Genomic DNA, 18312 nt, shown 5'->3' with positions numbered 1-18312 from the left:
TTGCTTGACGTAATATACGTAAATTTAATGAATTACACGAAATCATTTCGTTTTTTTTTTTGATTTGTTTGGAAATGGATTGGACCAGTTAAGTTAATATTAGATCCATAATCCAGAAACGTAGTTGAAAGCGATTGATGAAAACTTTGAGCATAGGTAGAGACTGAAGTGACAGAGTGTTTGCTATGAGAAGCTCTGTTCCGCTGTCAACCCATAAATCACCGTACTTGGTACTTTACAGTCAAAAATGCGGCTAGAAATGCTGACAAAAGAAAAAGCATAAGCGATTCAATTGTAAAAGAAATTATAAATGCAAAATTAGAACGAAAAATCAGCTGATTTGATAAAGGCAGTCAGTTGCTTTAAATGCCTAAAGTTACCAGCACGAAAAATTTCATATAAATTGTTGTGCAAGTTAAATGTACTGAAAGACTGTCTAAGGATGTCAAACCTCCTGCACTCAAAAATAAGATGCTCGGCAGACTCAGTAATTTTGCATTCTTCACAGATATCAGTGGAGGAGTGTGATTACTCATAAGACGGTGAAGAACTTTAAATTACCATGTTGTAAATTTTCCTTTAGGTAGAAGTGTGGGTGTCAAAAAAGGGTTAATTTTGTAGAAAAGCCGGTCACTTTTTTTCTCTAGCTAAAACATGATACTCGTCTTTCCATTTTTTTACGATAAGTTTTTTGACTAACAGAAGAGCTTCGCTGGGGGGGTAGTTTATGGACAAAACCGTACCGTCAAACCTAGCTTGACGAGCATTGATACTAAAACCGCTATGACCTGGGATCCAGCTGATGTGGCATTTTTCAATGCTTGCGTCTTTTAAAGGTTGTAGATATCGAAAACAATTATATTGAATGGGTTTTTGTTTTTGATTAAAGTCAGAGCAGAATTGCTGTCAGAGATGCATGGAGGATTGCTTGTCTGATGGCCAGAAGTTCAATGAAAGTAGATGATAGTTCTTGTAGAACTTTGAATTTTCCTAAAAGTAAATTTGGGTATTCAGTAATTGAAAAACTAGAAATGTCCGAATTGACAAATCCATCCGTTGCGTATATTTTGAAGTTATTTTCAACGAAGTGGATAAGTTTTTGCAGACAAGCAATTCGAAGACAAGACCTTGACCGATTTTTTTTGAGCTGGTGATCGTATTAAGTAAGTTTAATTCCACTACGCATTTATCATGAATAATATTATTCCAAGAGGGTATTCAGTTAACTTTATTGAAGATGTTACTGAATTTTTTGAAGCAGTTAGAGTAACTACTATTTTTACCTTGAGAAGTACTTTTGCAGTTACAAGATAAATTCTCTTAGCAACGGGGAGTTCATAAGAGATGGAACGTAAAATTGATGTTGGTGTTGAGAGGGACAAACCGGTACAGGATTGCGTGTTGAAAGCTTTGTATTTTTTTTAATGTATACGCAGGAGCATTGCACGATGTACAGTAAGAATATTCAATTTTGGATCTAACAATACATTTGTAAACGCTTAAAGCTTTCCTAGGTGGGAGTCCGGTGTGAATGTTGATCAGAAGTTTGATGACATTTGAACCTGTGTTGCAATTTTCGAGGGTGTCCCTGTAATGCTCATGAGTGGTTAAACTTGAGTTGATTATTCTGCCCAAAAATTTAAAAGAGGAAGACTGACTGATTTTTATACCATTGATTGTAATTTAAAAAAATTTTTTGGGACCCTTAGCAACGCGGATGACTTTTGATTTTTCCGTGTTGAAAGTTATATTTAAGTCTGCACAATGTCTGTGAAAAAGATTGGCTTTAATGTCGAGGTTACGGACTGCTTTTTCCACCAGAGATGATGAGGAAATCGTCAGAATATTGAAATAAATGGGTAGGATTGTCCTGTAATCGATGTAAGCCGGCTGTGTGTAGATTGAAAAGAACTAGGCTGAGACAGCTACCTTGAGATAAACCGCCACAGACTTCGACTGTACATGAATCTTATACGAGAGTTCGCTAGGAAAGAAAGTTGAGTACTTTGTGTCGGGATTTTAAAGTCAGATAGAATTTGGTCCAGTTTCACTAAATTAACGCAGTCATAAGTTTTATTAATGTCTAAGCAAAGCATAACTACCTAGTTTCCATTTGCTTTTTCATTTGCAATTGTGAAAAAGACTTAATTAAGGCACATACCGGTGGAGTTATTTTTTTGGTAAGCAAAGGACCTTGACGGGAGAAGGTGTGAGTGGTTCAGGAAATTTGTTAGTCTTTCTTTAATCATTTGGTTGGTAACTTTTAGAAAAACGAGCAAGAGGGATATGGGTCTGAAGTTAATGAATATTTCAAGACCTTTTCCGGGTTTATGAATGGGCACTATTTTAATTGTACGCCAAACGTTAGGAAACGAGTTGGTCATCCAGCGCTCATTTATAGCAGATAGCAGGGGTTAGAAGGCTTGGCACCTGAAGCACCTTTATAATATCGTATTTGATTCCGTCATGGCCTGCTGCTGTGGATTTCTTTTTCAACTTAAGGACGTGCATGAGTTCATCAAGGGAGATTGGAGTGATGTTATCCATCCGAGAGTTAAGTAAGGAGGCTTGGAGACCACATGTCGAGGGAACTTGAGCTTTCAACCATTCTAGGTAGGATTTGTTATTACGATCATCCCAAATGGGGTGTTTGTATTTCCTTTTTGTGGTACGATGACCATTTAAAAATTTCCAGAAAGGTTTTGTGTTGCTATTTGAGCACAGCTCTTCGACAACAAGAGCACGGTGACATCTGTTGGATTATTTAATCGATTTCTTCCATTCTTTTTGGGATAAATTGAAATCATCAAGATTAGAGATATTGGGGTATTTAGAAAATTTTTGTTCAGCAGCCTGTAATTTACGGAAATGTGAAGTGAGCAGCTCGTTCTACCAAGGTTTTGGTGAGTAAGAATCGGAGATTTGGATGTCAGATTTGGCTTTAATTATTTCTCGTTGCAATGAGCACTGGATAGACTCGACCGAAATCATTTATCTTGTAGGAAGTAGTAAAGGTGGCACTAAAGAGAATAAGAAAGTGGTGGCTGTTTCCCAGAAAAATTTCTTTTTTGACCTCCCGTTTGAATGTAAGATTGGTTGCGTTAGTGAAAGTAAGATCCAACACGCTACCACAATTGTTGGTCGTAGAGTGCACATAGGTTGGGGAATTATCATTAAGACAATAGAAATTACTGGCTTCAATGATTTCTTGCAAGGCTTTGCCTTTATTGTTCGACACGAAGTCAACAAAGCATTTGCATTGAAATCTTCTGCCATTATGATGCTATCGAGCATATCACAGAGGGGATTAAACTCATCCAGGAAAGATTGAATAGGGGTGTTAGGCTTGAAATAGCAAGCAGCAATGACAATATTAGGTTTTAGGCAAGATTGATTTAAAGGGGATTTGTTTGAAAGAGATGCCTTTCCTGGCAAGGATATCAACACCTCCATAGCCGTCACTTCTACATTTATAAGCGGAGTTGTAATTTGAGATTTTGAGATCGGAAATTTTTTCATCGGACAGAAAGATTTCACTCAAGATGACGAAATCAGTTCGGTTGGAATTTATGAAACAAATAAAGCGAATGGGCATTACGCTTGAAGCTTTCTATGTTATACTGTAGGAAAGACGTCATGAGAAATGTTAGAACATGATAGGGCCGACCCAGATGTACCTTGTTTTAAAAGGTCAAATTTTGATTTAAGGGAACTTATTTCTGCTTGGATGGTTTTAAGCATATCTTCATGAGAAGTGATGGAGAGAATCTTGAAAATCTTTTCCAGAATTATCTCCATTTCAGTGGATTTATGGTAATTGATGAGAGTGTGCTTTTCAGGAGGTAGAGGAGGTTTTTTGGCTCCTTCGACTTGCAACTGTAAGTCGAGGGCGTCTTGAGAGACATTCTATACATGGGTTTTGGAATACCCGTTTTATTTTTTACAACTGCATTGAAATTTTTGTTAATTAAAATATTATGTGTATCAATAGTAGGGTCTCTGATATTGTTAGGAGCATTGCTGTCCTTCATTGCTGGGAAGTTTACGTCATAGTTTTCAAGTAAATTGTATGGGTTGTTAGAGAATTTCTCTTTGTATTCTCTAAAAGATAAGTTCTGGATGGTTAAAATTTTTTTTAAATTTTTCTCTTTCTTCCTTTTGGACACTCTCGAAATGTTACGTTGTGGTCCAGAGACCCGCAACCTAGACATTTGATTGAAAGGCATGAGTCCGTATGACAGGCCGGTGACTTGCCATAGTTCAGGCATCTGCTTTCCTTACTTTTGCAGAATTTGGCGATGTGGAAGGAATGAAGTAGTCAACTGGAATATTGCAATAGTTGAATTTTATACTCTTGGGAATTAGTTTACCCTTCAAAAAATCTTTTTTCTCAATTCTTTTACACAAAACGCAGCTGATGAAATGACATTTAAAAAAAAAGTGAAAGTTAATTTGTTTTTTCTTGTATTAAAATTTCAAATTTTGAAAATAAAATTATTTGAAAATACAAGGCAAAATAAAGCAAGTAAAAAAATTAAATTCGGCCGCTTTTATACCTATTACTATTTGCTCCAACAAAGGATAAAAGAGGTAAAAGAAAAAATGCCCATACCCTTCTTCAATTTTCAAAACGAAAGGTTTTATCGTAGAGGCATGTGGGCGTGGTAGGTGTGTCATTCATTTTCCCCTTCACCAGAAAGTTAGGTTATGTATTTCGACATCATAGTCTTTGAAACTCTCCGACTTTTGCTGCTTACGTTGCATGACTTCCTTTATCAGCTCATAATCCGCGTCGGCTGTTTTAAACTGGCTCAGGAGTTCCTCTTTCAACACGAAGTAATCGAAGGTGATGTCTCCTCCGCGGTCTTCAGTTGCTAATAGCGCTTATTTGCGTGCACCGAAACTCTCGATCGAAACGCGTCGCTGGTGGTAGGTTAGCAGCATGTGATGGCTTATTTCTGCCGATGCTGGGGTTCATGCAAAGATTTAGACTCCCAGAGATACAGCGTGGTGTATACTACGATCGCAGTGAAGAAATCAAAATCAAAGTCGAAACCACATGTTCAGAATACGCCAATAACAAGACAAGGGACAAGAAGAACAAAAAGAAAGTAATCTCCCCTGAACTAACCAATGTGGGTACTTCCTTTAGCGATGGTCGACATAAAAGGGACGTACTGGGAAAGTGATCCTCAACTAGATTTAAAAAGCTACTGGAGGTTCAAGATGAAGTAGCGAAGTACTGTACTTTATGTCACTTGTAACCGTGCGAGAGGCAACACGAAATAATTTTTTTGTTCCTTCCTTTAATTGAAATAAATTTACTCAAAAGTGCAATTGAACGTAAGGCAGGTATGCGTACATATATGTGGTAAGGTGTGTTTAAATGTATGTGCTAAGGTATGTTTAAATCTACATACTTTAAATGTTTATTAAAATTAATAAATATGAAAGTTTAAATATAGAGATTATTAAAGAAGATAATTTATGCTACAAAAGTGTGTAAGTTTACTTACAATCTCTTCTTACTACAATTATAAGGGTTGGAAATGCGGACTCGAACAACACAGGCGTTGTGGACGCTGGCTTATAGTATTGTTACGAAAATCCCAAATCCAGGTAATTCCAGCTAAGTAATTTTCCTAAACAATAAATTCCTTAAAGACGGAAAAACCAAATGCACATTGGCAGGCACGTCATGTAGCTGCAGGCCGATAAAAACGATTAGCGGAAAAAGCAGACAGGGATTAAATATAACAACTATGAACTTGGGTATAGTAACACGCTTGTAAAAAAGTATATAAATAGAATATTTGTGGAAGGGGAGTTACTCGGGCAGGGACATTTGAGTTGAGAGTACAGGCAAAATAAATTGTAAATAATCCTACATTTAAGGAATACAATTGTAAATAAGTAATCTTACTGTTAAGGAATGTTGTTGTAAATAGAAGAACATTGAAGTGTATTTCTCTTGACCAAAATTTACACGATTTATTGGTACGAATCTTATAGTAGAAATGCGGAAATTTGTAACAGTATTTTGCAAATTTTTCTCAACGACAAACTTTGAAGCCTAAGTCAGTTATTCTGTGCTGTTACCCTTCCCCTTTTTTCAAGTTCCTCCTTTTTAATCGAATACCCCGACACGTATATTATCAAGCAGATCTATGTATAAAATTTGCTTTGTGACTGTTTTTAGAATGGCAGTTCAAAATTACATTATTTTTTTTTATATTGTGCACTACTTCTTAAAACAATTAGTATAAGATTTACTCTTAAGATGTACTTGAATTCGACTGTTAATTTTGTTTAGCTGAATTTCATGTATAAGTAAGTAAAATAAAAATAAAATAAGTAAATAAATAAAGCCGATCCGGTTCAGAGCATCGGAAATATAGGACGTCCTTGATTAAGGGATATCCTTCATTCTCCCGTACCCGAAACCATAGCGATCGACACCGTGCAATCCTTCAATTCAGAATGCGTAAACTTCATGGTCGAACATTAATTTGAAATTACAACTTTCAGAACAGCATCGTACGCCAGCTGTTCAAATAGATAATTGGAGCGATTTCACCTTCACATTAGAAGAAATTATGCGGTGCCTTCAAAACGAACGCATCCAAAGATCGTTCCTAGAATTGTTACGAAGATCAGTAAAAGAATACCATATTTCTATTTATATGGTTACCGGGAAAAGGCCGTGAAACATTTTTCGAAAGGCGCTTAAGTAGCGATTCTAAATTATTGAAAAAGATAGGGAAGAAACTATCAAAAAGCTTGCGGAGGAACAAAAGCTGGAGAAGAAATCTATATGAAAATAAATAAGAGGTTAGGAAATAAATTATCCACTAAGTCTAAAAAGTAAAATAAAAACCAGGGGCAGAAAATTATAACGCCACACTAAAAACGGAATCAGGCAGAAACATAAAAACAATAGGTGCCAATCTTGCGGAGCATGCCTTAATCAAAAAGCTTTTTCCTACAGGACACTGAATCCCGCAGGTCCCAATGTCAATTTTGCTAACGGCGCTAGTGTCGAACGCCCATCAATTTGACGTACAGTACCAAACTTACAACAGTGGATCCATACCCATCAAGAAAACAGAAATGAATAGGCTATTAGCCATTACGAGAAGCGTTTAACCAACCTAACCAAAAAATTTGGTTGATTACTGACTTTGACATTTGCAGCTGTCTGAAAATTGCGGGAGATTCTATCTGAAGTAAAATTTGAATAGCTTCCTAAAGCTTTAAGTAAGCCAGTAGTTTTAAGCCAATATGAAATATTAGCCGATAGTATTAACATTATTTTTTTCGTGTAAATCTAAAGATAATTTAGAGAAAATTCTGATAAAATAAAAAACAAATATGTAACAGGTATTTTAAAATTTAAAGAAGCACAATGTGAACTAGAATTTTTTCATATATCTCCCGCCATACATATTGTGCCAGGAATAATCATATTTAAAAATTTCAATGAGCAGTTACAACATGAAAATACCATAAAATTACTAGACAAAAATAAAAATATATATATAGTTAGTCTAAGTGCAGATATAACAATTATATTTGTTATTGCCGCTATTATATTTATTCTTATCTGCATCACCAGCGAAAGTTTTGCACAACATCTGCACCCCAAATAAATATAGAAAATGTCACCAAGGTAAAAAGTGGATCATTTCTACAAATTACAACAGCATCCACTACTAAGGAAATCGATTTAAAACTTAAGTTAACAAACCAACCTGAGCAAATAAAATGTGAAGCTATACTAAAACCAGCAACTCTGCACATTACGAGCAATGCACCGAAAAATGCCAAATCAACGTTTGCAATGAATTATCAGGAAGAATACCGCAAGAAACGCAGAAATCAAAGAAGTGCAAGATAATTTGTAAAGTAGCGTAAGTTTTTAGTTGATTTCATAACTCAACAAAGTAGGGCCAAGCAGACCGATAAAATAAAAAATAATTTTTTTAAGATCTTCGTAAAGGTAGATCTTACGATCTTAAGTTAACTTATATATAAAATTTCAAATGAAAAGTGAATCAAACAGGGAATATATCTACACCCATTTGTAGATAAAGCATAAAGCTATGAGACCACTGAAAGAGATTCAAATATTATTTAATCCGCTAAAAAGAAGGGATGGAAAAGAAAACTGTGGAATGAGAAACAAATTTATATCAAGAAATTTAAAAGAAAACTACATAAAGTGCGTATATTTACCAGATTGTTCTGTAAAAATGTTAAAAATTGTTATGAAATTTCCTATCGAACTGCGCTTCTGCGGGTTTGTTATCAGAATTTTCATTATATTCAATAAACAATAAACCGTAAGACTCCAACAGAACTCTGATTCGATTGCACCAGAACAATTGTATACTACAAAAGTCAATGGAAAATTGTTATAAAGTTAAGCTGCTCGAGGAAAGACACATGCCTATTGCCATTGTCAACGTAATTACCATCCTAACAGTGGCACCGCCACCCAACCACTGCCGCATATAACTGTACTCAATAATAATCCCATAATTTTTTTTTAAACTCTTCGCCTTCTTGTAACCCAGCATAAATTAGTAAATACATAAAATCTCTTTTAGCATTTGTTTTTTATATTTTTTTTTAACGTTGAGAGATATATGTAATAACAAACAAAGGAAACCTTTAGCCATAACTTTCGCTCATTTATATGATATTGTTAATAAATCATGATAATTCTATTTGTTGTCGTTTATTACATAAGTGTTGTATTAGTTTTTTTTTTTAAGAGGACAGGAGTTCTCTGTTCTCAAAATCAACGAGAATGTATGGCAATTTCTGTGGGAATAGAGTTGACACAATTTTTCCGAGCAAGACGGGACAAGTAAATTGCGGTGATCCACCTCCATTTATTTTCTTTAGTACCACCTCGTTTAGTGTCCCTCATGCCTTAATATCCACTTCTTGGCTTATACGATGGAATTTTCATCTTTTGCTTCTTTTTATTGCTTTCTTTATATCGTTGCAATGGGCCAGTCTTCTCGCGTATGCGTCAACTTTCTACCCGATCTTTGTCTTCCTCGCCTCCAGGAAGTTGTGTGGCTTTCTCAGTTGGCCCTTTTCCTCTGCTGCTGTTGGTCGGGCTGCTTATTGGTTATTCGCAAGCAGGGGAAACATGCACCGATTGCAGTCCGCGACCCTTACAGTACCATAAGCAGCTCGGGTATGTACGTTTGCTTGTATGAGCGTAAGCAAGTGAATCGTCCAATTTTTTACTCTTCTGCGTACATTTACAATTTTTATGCTAATATTCCCTAGTTTCCACTATATCTGCATTTCTCAACATAATTATGAAGTGTCGTTACTACTTACAATGCAACTTTAAATTTGAAACTGTACAATCAGTAATTGATTTTGTCTGCTAGTTGTTACTCTCCCTCTAAGCACGTCTAAATTTGCCCGGTAGTGAATGGGTTAAATCATACTAAGGTCATTGCATATCAAAAATTTTTGACCAATCGTACTCAACACACTATCTGCACTATCTTGAACGGAGTGGTCAGTGCATAAATTCGTAAATATCACCTGAGGCGTCGCCTGAGCTGATAAATCCACAGTATACACAGACCATGCGATTCTAGTGTAATTTACGTTTCAATGCCAATCCAACCAATATTTTACTTTAACTTCAATAACTTAAATATAAATTTGTTAGTTTCAAAAGGTTCACTAACTCGAGATATATTTAAAGCATCCGGCAGATCAAACGCTTCAGATTGCCAGTAGCACACTGCGATATTAATGGATCCATCCAGTGAAATAGAAGACGTGAACTTAAACTGCTCTCGTCTCGGGCATGGCAAATGAACTTCGCGGAAGTCAAATTGGAGGTATGTATAACGACGGGCAACCAACCTGCTATGCTCCCTCCATATTTGCTGGCCCATTATTATCTCTAATGTCGCAATCATTATCGTAAGTTATTAAATCTTTAAGGAGCATGCGGTGAACACAAAGTTACACACAAACGGTTTTTTTTTTTATTTTATTTGTTCGGCCTATTAACTTTTTAAACGAATGAAATACTTACAGTTACAAAATATTTTTTGTTCTTTTTGAGAGGGATTGAAAGAGCGAGTCTGTATTTGGTTCCATTTGAGAATCTAAATTTTGTGACAATTGAGAAAAAAAAACAAAAAGGGACAAATTATATATGCTTCAAAAGCAAAGTGCAAATAGAGACAAATGGATAGAAAGGCAGAATTATGATAATAACATACAGACATTTGATAACTTGAAAACTATGCAAAATATATATGTACGATTAACGAGAAAAAAGACTTGACCCAATAAGGATAAAGTTTAATGATTAGCACAAAAAGCTCAATTGTTTTTCTTTTTTATTTGTAGAAAAGATGTTATTACTTCTATGAATTCATTAATTAAGAATTTTCATTTTGTTTTAAATGTGGTTCTGAATTTTTATAAGTGTCGTGTATGTATTCATAAATTAATTTAAGTAAATACTGGTACGATTTATTAGTCACTAAATCACCCAAATCTGTAATGTTAAGAAATTCATCCATTGAAGGTAGAAAATCTTCGCAATCACCGTCTGAAATCAACAAGCAAAACTCATAATAATAGCTCATAATAGCTAATAGGATACAAAGAAAACATTTACCGAACAGATGACACAATTCAATTAAAAATAAAAGAGTTTGTATATAATCAAGGTCGACATCATATTCAGTCAGTTATTGCGTAATTCAGCAGCCCACCACACTTTATGACGAGCTCGAAAGGATCACATAAATAGTCAAGCAATTCCAAGGCTTTGGTTAAAATGGGTATAATACTTATTAAAATTATATAGGCCGATTTGAGATTAAAAATACGCATACAGGGAAAAAACGGTATACCGCAAGAGATTTGTCGAAATTTATTCACATCCGAGAAAGGATCCACTTTAACAATAATATTTACTTCAGCACGTATGCCGTACATTGCATCAAACACTGGAATCCATCCGGAAAGAACCGTACCTTTGCCATGTGTAGTCTATCTAAATAACTCTAAGCAAAGAGACTTCAAACTAATATTTATTTTACCAATGGCATCATTGGCGGAGTAGGCAACGAGAAAATAAAGTCAGTCTGTATAGCATAAGTCAAACGTCTTCTTTTCGGATCTTTCTCTTTTGTTCAATACGGTGATGAAATTCATAAGTGAAAAAATTGTAATAAGACATACAGAAATTTGTAAAAAACTTAAAATTATTTGAGGGTACACTACACAAAAATTAGTTGATCAAAACTTCAATCTGATTGAGGCACAGAGTAAGTGATAAGTTAAAACATGCAATTAAATAAAATATATATGTATATATTACTTGACGATTGATTAACTGACACTTAAAAACCGAATAAACATACCTTCCCTTAAGCCCATGTAATAAAATTTGAGGTATAAGTAGGAAATATCTAAATCTTCAAAAAATAAACAATGTTGTTTGGAAAGGTATTAAAAGGAAAGTGGAAGCTGAGTAATAGTGTTTGAGCAACTGGAAAACGTTGGATCGAATGGAATAATTTTTTGAACCTCTTTTGGAATGGTATTAAAATGGTATTTTTAAATGTTCTCAATATTCTCTTTATTTATTAAATTGAACTTAACACAATTTTGTAATAATATAACATTTCTCTCTCCCCTGTGTTTACAACAATGATAATACAGTTGTTTTTGCGTGTTTAGATATTCTTCAACATCTGTTAACGTTGAACTACCATCATCTCACTTTGTTAAAATAGCGAAATTCCGGATCGAAAGTATATAAAATGTAATTGAACAGTCTTAAAGAGTCTTAAACAGTCTTAAACAGTTGTAAACACTTTGTTAAAATAGCGAAATTCCGGATCGAAAGTATATAAAATGTAATTAAACAGTCTTAAACAGTTGTAAACAGGGGTTCTATGTCATTAAAGAGAATCAGAAAAAGCCGTCATACTATAAAAATATCATAGTGTGAAAAATTTGATTTAAACTAAGCGTTTTGAAGAAAAAGAAAAGAAAAAAACTCCAAATTTTCTTCATATGAAAACATAAAATTTACATAATACAAACTAGGAAAAGAAATTTGAAGTTTTAGAAGAGCAAATGTAGTCCTTAAATACATATTCCATCATAGTCTAATGCATGGATTCTCTCAATTATGCTATGTACCTACACGACATACATGATAAAAAAAAAAGATCACATTATATAATTCCAGCATCATAGGGGCTTAGGAATCAAGGAAAAGAATTTTTTTAGAAACTTAAAAGCGAGCAACGAATTTATTAATATCCAACAGTACCCATACCCACGCTCATTATCTTGCTTGAGAAATTCTGCAAACTAAACCACAAGTTTTATCACAGGGGCATCATTTTATGTTATAGTCGCCACAAACAGCCCAAAACACTAAAAAAATCAATCAAAAATATTCAGAGCTTTTCTTAGATGATAAATCATAAATCAATTTAGATTATATAATATACTAACAAATACATACTCATATATTAGTGTATCTAATAATGACGTTCTGTTAAATGAGGTACGAGTTGTTAAGATCAGATACTTCTGTCCTTTCAAGTTTTCAAAATCTCATAATATTTCAAAATAGACATACATAGAAACATCACCGTCCATATTTAAGGAATTTCTTAGTAAATTTTGAATTTACATACTTCCCAAAGTAAAGGAAACCTTACCGTTTATAGAAAGCTACGTTCATAACCTTTGTTTAAGATTTTAAATGTGAAATAAGAAAATATTTCTACCCACCCCTCACTATATACAGAAATGCAACGAAAAAGCAAGAACTTCTTGACCGATGTCCATCTGTTCACTTGCCTACTTGCCGCAGTCAGCACAAGACCTTTAATCAAAGAAGGAAATCTAGATCAGATTTTTAACAATTTCTCGAAAACTGATTGATGTTGAAACTAACGATTAAGAGCTTATAAAAAAAATCCAAAATTGTTTGTGAAAATGACGATTTTTAGGGGAAAAATTACTTTATAAAGCAACTCGCCGTTACCATGTGGGGGCGCGATGTGAATTATAACCTCCTAGTAATCTGTATACAATGAAGATGGAGCTTTGTCCGCGATTAAGTTGATTCGAAATCCAACCAAATGATTCATACTTCCCATACGTAGTTTTTGAAAAGAGGGTGCAATGGGCGGTAGGAATCAAAGGTTGCCTATTTCCTTTTTTTTTTCTGTACATACGGACATCTGGGACCTCAGCATTTAATAATCATAAAAACTTTGAGCTAGAGCTCGTTTCTTTTCGATGTAGAGAAATCGAATAAAACTGAATTTAATGAAATAATAATCTAATTATAATAATAATTTTATACACAAATAAATTTTTATAAATATTTTAAAAAACTGATTTTACTTAATAAAAGCTGCTAAGAATTCACCTAAGTAATCGCGATCATTTTCCATGCAAACCACTATAAGTATTTGAAGATTTGGAGCAGTTGATAACTGTGGGCCATTGATAGGCATAACTGTGACTTCTACACGGCCACCGTCCGGCTCTATGTAGCCGTCTGTAGCCATCAATTGTAAAAAATTTCGGTGACTGCGGATCACTTCGTAATATTGGCGTGATTTGAAACCATAATGTATAATTATTGAAGAGACACATCCTTACGCGTGACAAATCTAATTCAATCACTCTTGGAGTAACCTTCGTGCAGAAGCCGACGTAACACAACTGCTGGATCTGTCACTGTTCTCAGGCGATTTGCACACGACTGCAAAACGATAAAACGTTACTGCCAGTGACGTCAAACATTAAAGAATTGCGATCGTTGTTGGTGTGAGATGTGGAGGATAATTGGCACCGGTGCGATGATGGCGAGACAATATTTTCAGGGCTGACTTCATGTAATATAAGCAAAATATTCTCATTTTCCATTGCTTTTTCTGGATTTTTCGAAAAAAGCAAGCTGGGCGACGCAGCTAAAATAGAGTCGTTTGCCACGTTGTTCTCAAAATTTCTTGAGATCACCATCATGTTAATAATTTCGCCCTTTGTCTGCTTGTTTTAATCAATAAATCCGAAAACGTTCTTCAAATTAAATTTTTTACGTGTTTTTAATAATTGCATTTATTCAATTAAAAAATCAACAGCTGATTATGGTATTGCCAAGTGGCTGTGTTTGCATATTGAAAATAAACCTACACGCAACCAAATGGTTGGAAATGAAAAAGATGATAATAGTTGTTTAGCACAGCAATAATAATACAAAAGATGTGTTTAACTTGTGTTAAAAAGATTTAAGTACATTTCTTCTCATGTATTCAAGCGTACACATATATTAATGGCTCTTATAACTATTATTATACCACAGCGTTATTACTGTTAATGATAACATATACCAAAAATTTCGCAAGAATCTCCTAATTTCAATTTTCAATACAGCGATTGTATTGTTTTAATTTTCTCATGCGAAATGTGGTGAGATTTTATTTTCACCATTATTGGTATTTATAATAATAATGACTTCTAGAAAGCATGGTATAGCGTGCAACCAAAAAGTAAAGCGTGCAACCAAAAAAGTATAGAGTGCAACCAAAGAAGTATAGCGTGCAACCAAAAAGTATAGCGTGAACTTGTTGGAATCTGGCTACGAACTTGCCACGTAAAATATCTACATTTTGAACATTGTACTTAACAATTTTGTTGCCTAAATGCTGCTAGCGAAATGTTCCGCCTTATATATAAAATATTTTTGTCTGTCTGGCGCGCTTATACATGTGGGCATGGTTTTTAATATTTTTGCTCATTACCAACAAATTATAGTAGATAGATTTTACCGTACTTCTTTATCAAAAGTTCTAATGCTTATGTTCAAAAATGGAAACAAAAAGGGCCATCCTCATACAAAGTTACAAGTGATTAAATTTTCTTGCTTTCTCTTTTTTCACATTTTATGTTTATTAATCATAAGATAAAGAAGACAGAAAGCTTAAAACCATTTTGTATGCGTCAAATAAAGATACATTATCTGCGTAAAAATGCGTTAATTCTAAAATATATATGATGTAGAATTGATTTTTCTTAATAATACCAGCGAAATAGGAATCAAATAAAAGGACTTAGAGAATGAAAGCCGACAAGATAAGTGTGTTAATTCGAAATTAATTAAGATTGCCACGACGTGATCGATTAATTTTTCTTAGGAATACCTTTTAGTCGACTAAAAGGTGAAAAACAAATTTTATCCCATTGGCTCTTTGTGACAAAGAATGAAAGCATCAGTCGTCCAAGATTTTAATAGTGATGGATACGCGAGATTCGCCCAGCCAAATATAATTTTCTTACTTTTTTATATTAAAAATGACTTACATCAGGGTTTTATTAGTTAATTATAATTTAAATTTTGCTATAATAAAAAATTTTCTTTAAAAGCGCTAATAAAAAATTTAGTCGAATTCAGTTTATTTTATAAGAAAGTTTTCTTCGACATGGCAACCCCACTTTTAAATAGAATTTGCTAGAAGTATTTTACAACAAGCCATTATACACTGGCCTGACAATTCGTAAAAAATTATAAGCGTAGGTTTTTAGTTTTAGTTTCACAAAGAGTGTGAGTTTGATCGAACGCGTGGTTGCTGCAAATAGACATTTTAGCAGAAAAAAGGAAATTCCAAGAACAAAGAAATTGCAAGATATAAGCGAACGTGCGAATTTTTTACTACGTTTATTAAATTGATTATATTTTTTTAACCGTTCAAGTGGAAGCATATCAAAGTAAGTAAATGTCTGTTTTTGGTAAATATAGATAGGACGGAATACCTAAATTTACAAAAAGACGATATAACTTTATTTCACATAAAATGAGGAAGTGGTGTTAAACTGGATTATAATAAATTCATTTTTGTGAGGTTATGGCTGCTGGCGTTCCCTACAACTTTTTTGTTGCTATTCATATTATACGTCTGCGTAGTAGTAGTAGGGTTACACAGTATGACATAATTGATATATAGGAACTTTCTGGAAATAGTACAATGTACGCATTTTCAATGTAGTTTGGTGTTCATACTTACATGGCTTCGCAAAGAGCATGAATTGTAAAAACTTTGCTAACATGTGACTTTATTAAAGTTTTTTCGTTTCTATAACAATCTTTATCCAAAATTCCTCGACAAATGGCATTGCTTTCTGATTTGTGATATGAAAGCAAGGCATTGTTGCAATATTTCTGCGAAATAATTTTATAACTAACCTGTAAACCTGTAAGCATCGAGTATATTGCGTATTTATGGCAATCGCATATCTCATATTTCCACGATGTTTAGTAAAAAATGAAACGTTCTATTTTCATCAAGGGAAATAAAGCAACAATATGTTCATTATTATTATTATTTTAATTTTAGACTAATGAATTGAATTCTTAGACTAAAAAAAAAAAATTGAGCACTAGCAACACAGGCTATCGGCTAACAATATGTTCAATTCGAATAGCCGAATGTAATTTTCATTTAATATTATTATGCTGTTACTTGGAAATTAGTCGATCACTAAATTCCCCAAAAAAATGTTCAAACGCTTATGAAATATTTGCATCGAAACAGCGGATGTTTGATTTTTTTGGGATTTCCACTAAGCGCACAGACCTTGTAATATGTGGTTTCCACTTCACATTGAAGCGATTATGGTTATTTACCTGTTTAATTGAAAGAAATGCCTTCAACTACTTAAAATTGAAAAATTGTTTTAATATCACCGAATTTTAAACTATTTAGGATGCTGTGATTCACGTAAATTATGTAAAATTGCAAAGAATTTTGTTTATGACTACTTTGCGGTTGGTTGCCTGATTCCTAATTTTTCGGTAATTTAGAAATCTATATATCTCTGTGTGGCAATAACAAGCAATGTTAATATAATATCGGCTATGGTTTCAACATCAATTCTAGATTTCATGAAAGCGTTAAAACAAAAGCCGGAGATATAATGCAGATAAGAGTTTTTGACTGAACTATGTGGAAGTGTCAGCATAAAACCTGTATGCGCTTGAGCTGAGTTTTGCAATTTGTGATTCATTCGGAGCCTCGGAAAATTTTTTTACAATTTACTTACAGGACTGCTTGCTATTGCATCCCGACTTTTTGAAAAAATTGCATTGTATTGTTAATTATCCCCTTTTGTCGGCAATGCATCTTTGTTTAATAATTCTTTAAGCGCTAGAGCTCCATCTCTATATTTCTTTCTAGCCTCCAACGCTTTACGCGAAAAACGAGAACATCCCTGAGCGATTGGCCACATTAAAAGAAAAGTTCAGCATTTTGTAATATATATGAAGAAATTTTCATGTTTTTGAAGGATCAATTTTTTGAAGCCAGTTGTAGAAGGCAAAATTTCCTAGTTATCGTTACACTAAACAAGTAATAATTGTAGTCAAGAACTCTATTCAAGCTTTGATACGAATTTGTGATACAAAAAGAATGATGAAATAATAATAAAATTGCACTGATAGAAATAACTCGAATATAAGCACTATAACAATAACAGATATTTATTGATTTAGATATCAATATTATGCTAAGTACTTTAGCATACAGTAAAAATCCCACGGGATCTACGCACATCATGTAAAATCAGTAATGGCAATGAGTCGTTATTTCTATATATGGCTGTTTTCATCATCATAGCTGTTGCTTACGTGATCACATAATGATTCATTCATATAATGTTTGCTTTTATTAAATCAAACTTTCCCTTGTTTTACTTAGTAAACCTGAATTTTTTTTGAACATTGTTCTTTTTAGTACGTACTATTAATTTGCACGAAATTTTTGTTTCTCTTATAGATGTCTAAAGCTCCTGCTGTTGGTATTGATTTGGGCACTACCTACTCCTGCGTAGGAGTGTTCCAACATGGCAAAGTTGAAATTATTGCCAATGACCAGGGTAATCGTACTACCCCATCATATGTTGCTTTCACTGAGACGGAACGTCTTATTGGCGATGCTGCCAAAAATCAAGTTGCTATGAATCCTCAAAACACGATTTTCGACGCTAAGCGCTTGATTGGTCGTAAATTTGATGATCCAGCTGTTCAGTCCGACATGAAGCATTGGCCATTCGATGTTGTCAATATGGATAGCAAACCAAAAATCCAAGTAACCTATAAAGATGAAAAGAAGACCTTCTTCCCTGAAGAAATCTCTTCTATGGTTTTATCTAAAATGAAGGAGACAGCTGAGGCTTATTTGGGTAAATCGGTTACAAATGCTGTTATAACAGTCCCAGCCTATT

General features: G+C 33.9%; 1 protein-coding gene across 1 annotated transcript in view; it reads left to right on the top strand.

The window, feature by feature from the left end:
- The first annotated feature begins 15620 nt into the window (after positions 1-15620).
- Positions 15621-18312, top strand: part of LOC119642057 (heat shock 70 kDa protein cognate 4-like) — a 4318-nt gene continuing 1626 nt past the window's right edge. The window contains 3 exon segments of the mRNA XM_038041022.1: positions 15621-15801; positions 17865-18310; position 18312. The exon segment at position 18312 is cut by the window's right edge and continues 1626 nt beyond it. Of these exon segments, the coding sequence (XP_037896950.1) occupies positions 17865-18310; position 18312 (447 nt within the window). The 5' untranslated portion in view covers positions 15621-15801.

The sequence above is a fragment of the Glossina fuscipes genome, unplaced genomic scaffold, assembly GCF_014805625.2.
Source record: "Glossina fuscipes isolate IAEA_lab_2018 unplaced genomic scaffold, Yale_Gfus_2 213, whole genome shotgun sequence".
Taxonomy (NCBI): domain Eukaryota; kingdom Metazoa; phylum Arthropoda; class Insecta; order Diptera; family Glossinidae; genus Glossina; species Glossina fuscipes.
The sequence above is the reverse complement of the archived record's forward strand: the minus strand, read 5'-3'. Positions and strand labels throughout refer to the sequence as shown.